The sequence below is a fragment of the Gossypium arboreum genome, chromosome 5 (genome assembly GCF_025698485.1).
Source record: "Gossypium arboreum isolate Shixiya-1 chromosome 5, ASM2569848v2, whole genome shotgun sequence".
Taxonomy (NCBI): domain Eukaryota; kingdom Viridiplantae; phylum Streptophyta; class Magnoliopsida; order Malvales; family Malvaceae; genus Gossypium; species Gossypium arboreum.
In genome coordinates, this window is record NC_069074.1 from 39,075,490 (window position 1) to 39,079,468 (window position 3,979).

The 3,979-nt window shown below is 37.4% G+C and overlaps 1 protein-coding gene across 4 annotated transcripts; it reads right to left on the bottom strand.

Moving 5' to 3' along the window:
• Positions 1-327: 327 nt before the first annotated feature.
• LOC108450328 (L-type lectin-domain containing receptor kinase S.4-like) lies at positions 328-3,116 on the bottom strand. Of its 4 annotated transcripts, XM_017747893.2 has the most exons (3): positions 2,987-3,116; positions 2,535-2,665; positions 328-2,368 (listed from the first exon to the last, which is right to left on the bottom strand). In XM_017747893.2, the coding sequence occupies exons 1-3, from the start codon at positions 3,016-3,018 to the stop codon at positions 636-638; spliced, it is 1,896 nt and encodes a 631-aa protein (XP_017603382.1). In that variant the 5' UTR covers positions 3,019-3,116; the 3' UTR covers positions 328-635. The 4 variants fall into 4 exon arrangements, with proteins under 4 accessions (XP_017603382.1, XP_017603381.1, XP_052885053.1 ...); XM_017747892.2 differs by having other exon boundaries at positions 328-2,665; XM_053029093.1 differs by having other exon boundaries at positions 328-2,665; positions 2,940-2,998.
• Between the last annotated feature and the right edge of the window lie 863 nt (positions 3,117-3,979).

Genomic DNA, 3,979 nt, shown 5'->3' on the forward strand with positions numbered 1-3,979 from the left:
AAATAACAAAATTTTCAAAAATAGGATTTAAACTCAAAACCTTAAACACATACCCAACACACTTGACCACTAAGCCAAACCAATTTACTTGTCAAAATTTCCAAGATCTAACTCATAAATAAAGATGACCACTCTTGATTTCAAAACCCTATTTCTTCTAACTTGATTTTTGGGATGTCACATAACGTATTTGAAAAAAAAATTAATTCAATTAACAATTAAAGATTTTTACATGTCAGGTAATCCGGTTAATGATATCAAGTATTAACCAAATCAACCGTTTGAACATACCAAATCAACCGTTTGAACATTCCTACTTGTAAATCATTTTCTGTTGATTAAGCCATTTTCCATTAAAAATACACAAATAAATTTTGAGCATGGCTTTAACTGGATAACTACCTTGAAGAGGAGAAAAATAAACAATTTCTTCTAGTATTTACAAATTACATACAACTCTAGCCATGGAAAACTTTTAGTTGGACAAAAATATTGTCTCCCCTATGTTACCAGGACACTTCGTTTTTTTTTTTTTCTTAGGGTAATTGCGTTCGATCCTACATATTCGAATTTAGCAAACCCGCGTCGAACATATAACATAATCGACGGTCACTTGAATCTGGGTAAGATAGACTTCAATGGATTTTGTTTTGATCTACAGTGGCTATCTGCCATTTACTCTCTGGAGGTTGATCGAGGTGTTTTGTTGAGCCTGCTTCGATATCCACATCCCTGTCTTCAACATCCAAATATGGTGAATTTGGGTATGAATGCACAAAATCTTCAAACCGGATGGTATTGGTACCACCACTTCCATGACCCTTTTTGCTATCATATCCGCCGGGCGATGGCACCACTTCTGGCAGAGCCACTTCTCCTTCCAAGTACCTCACTACTTGCCTCATCGTCGGCCTTGCGTCTGGTGCATCATTCGAACACATTAATCCGAGCTTGATCACGACAATGGCCTCTAGCTCATCAAAGTCGCCATTCAATTTCGGATCCACAACCTCAAGAGCTGCACCACTTTGCCATCTTTCCCACACCCAATCCACCAAAATTAGCTCCTCGGGCAATGCCTTTGGCTCAATAGGTCTCCTCCCACATGCCACTTCAAGCAAAACTGCACCAAATGCAAACACATCGGTAGCTATTGTAGGCTTACCAGTTTTTGTAAGTTCAGGTGCCAGGTACCCCAATGTACCAACCACCCTGGTCGTGGTCGGGTTCGTGCCGTGTTCATATAACTTAGCCAGGCCGAAGTCGCTGAGTCTTCCGTTTAGCTCGGAATCTAATAGAACATTGCCTGCTTTGATGTCTCTATGAATTACAGTTTGTTCCCATTCTTCATGCAGATATAAAAGACCCGAAGCAACGCCTTTGATTATTTTGAACCTCTCGTCCCAACCGAGAACTCGTTTAGGTTCATCAAACAGGTACTTATCCAAGCTACCATTAGGCATATAATCATAGACAATTAACAGATCACCCCGGCACCGACACCATCCAAGGAGCGGAACAAGATTCCGATGGCGAAGACGGCCGATACTCGCAATCTCTGACACGAATTCTCTTAGACCTTGCTTTGATTCATGAGAAATCCGTTTGACAGCAACTTGAGTGTTTGTACTCTGCAAAGTTCCTTTGTAAACTCTACCGAATCCACCAAATCCAAGTAGCTCTTTGTCCCTGAAACCCATTGTTGCTTTTTTGAGTTCTTGGTAAGAGAATCTGTGAGGACCAATTTCCAGTTCGAAGGCCTCAATTATGTCCGATTCCTTAAGTTTTCTTACAAGGTAAAACGAGATGAAAACAATCAACATTATTACAACAACAACTGCAAATGTAACGCAAAGGATCAAGACAGTGTGGTTCTGTTTAGGCCTTGGAAGAGAAGGCAAAGAAGACAAAGACAAAGATTGAGCCTCTCCACTCATGTTGAAACTCCATCCCAAGACATAGTGAGAGCTTGCAAGCAAACCTGTTGAAGCTGAAAACCCCACAAACATGAAATCCTGGAGAATTGATGAAAGATTCACATCAATAGACAAAATTGAAGATCTTGGTTTCTCGGACAAAAGTGAAAGCTTCACATCTAATCGATTTTTGGCCGAATCGTAATCAATCCAAGCCTGGATTTTTGCCCCACTCTTGATAATCAACTCTTCTTTTGTTCCGTTTTCAAGAAAATAAGCAGCAGGGGTTGAAGCAATTGATTTCATGCTATTGACATTAACACCGACATGGTTATCATTTATATCACCGAACTCTAAATCTTTCACAGTATCGAACTCAACGGCGAATATGTGGTTGGCTGAGTTCCCATTCTCGCTTGCATTAAGCAAGCCCATGTATTGACTGGGAGAGCCTGAAAGTTGCTTCGAAGGTGAGAGAACGAAAGCAAGGCCATGGCCACCGAGCTTTGGGTACTCGGGAACAGTGGCGATAACGAAAGCAGATGAAAAAGAAGAAACTTTGCTGTTGTCTGAGTTCTTGAATTTCAATGGAGATGAGTAAAAAGCATGGCCACTTACGCGAGAAGTAGTGTTGGTTAAACAAAGCAACCCACTGTCCGCAATGTCTGCAACTCCAGTTAAGCTCATTTTGTTGCCTGAACCATGGAACCCATTGAAGATGAACTGGTCTAGCTGAGAAAAAACTTGGCCTGATGAAAAAACAAGGAAAACCCAGAAAAATATCAGCTCCTTTGCTATGGAAAATGAATTTGAATGGGATCTTTTTGATGTTTTCTGCATCAGAAAATTTTGGGTTATGGATTTTGTTTGAGAAATTATAATTATAATTATTAAATGTTTTGGGAGGGGAAAGAAGAACAAAAAGAGAGATTTAGTAGAAATGGCAAGATTTTTAAAGATAAAATTTAGTGATTTTCCGATCTCCACATGGGAGTTCTACAGAAGAAAATGATTGAAAGGCACCTCAATTATAGAACCAAAGAAGACAGTTAAAATTTAACATAACCAACCTTAGTAAGCATGAAGTTAGGTGGACTCTCATTGTTCAAGTAAAAATAAAATACTTCAACAATTCTGCCCTCTACTTTCCTTTTTTCCTTTTTTTATTATTAGGTAAATTTTTTACACTATTTTAACGCCCTTCTATGTCAATTTTGGTGGGGTTTTAAATTAATATATTAATTTTTATGATGAATGTTAAGTTAACTCAGCACCCACAAATGTCAAAGTTTAAAATTGAGAGATTTAACGGAGTGTTTAGATAACTATTGGTTCAACCAATTGAAAGTCAATTCATAGTTGTTGACTTCCTATCTATAATAAAAAACTCACTCTTCCCTCTTTTCTTTCCACTTAAAATCCTCTCAAACTCTCCATTTGAAAATAAAAATAAAAATTCCACTATGTTTTATAATAATTTTCCTAGAAAGAAATGGTTGACCACATTGCTAACTATGCCCTCAATATGTTGAAATATCCAATTCAATTTTTTAAATTTTTAGTTCTTATGATAATATTTTTAAAATTTTCTAAATTTTAATACGATGTTTTTGTAATAATTTTAACAGCCAATAGATCGCACTCTATAGATTTAATATAATTTATAGTTTCCATAAGTTGTTCCTTATTTCTAAAGACTTTTGGAGGATGTTTCTTTTTAGTGATATCTAGGATGAAAAAGTTCATGTTATTTTAGAGGTGGTTGTCACCTTCGTGGAAAGATGGAAATTGAAAATATTTATATTCCATTTGCCACGTGGGGAAGCGACCATCACACTCAAAGATGTGGCTTTAATAATTGGTTTTCTAATCAATGAGGAGGTGGTGATCAAATCTAGTGACATCGATGCGGAGGACGTGTGTTGGTGATTATTGAGTGTCGTGTCATCAAAAAAGAAGTAAAAAATGATCTAGATGAGTGCTGCCTGAAGTGCACATAGTTGGTTAAGTTTGTGAAATTATCCCCTCCATTACATGCTAACATGGAGAAGATGGATAGATAA

What these genes read in the sequence shown, in the direction of transcription:
- LOC108450328 (XM_017747891.2), bottom strand. Translation starts at nt 2,756, where the DNA reads ATGCAGAAAACATCAAAAAGATCCCATTCAAATTCATTTTCCATAGCA.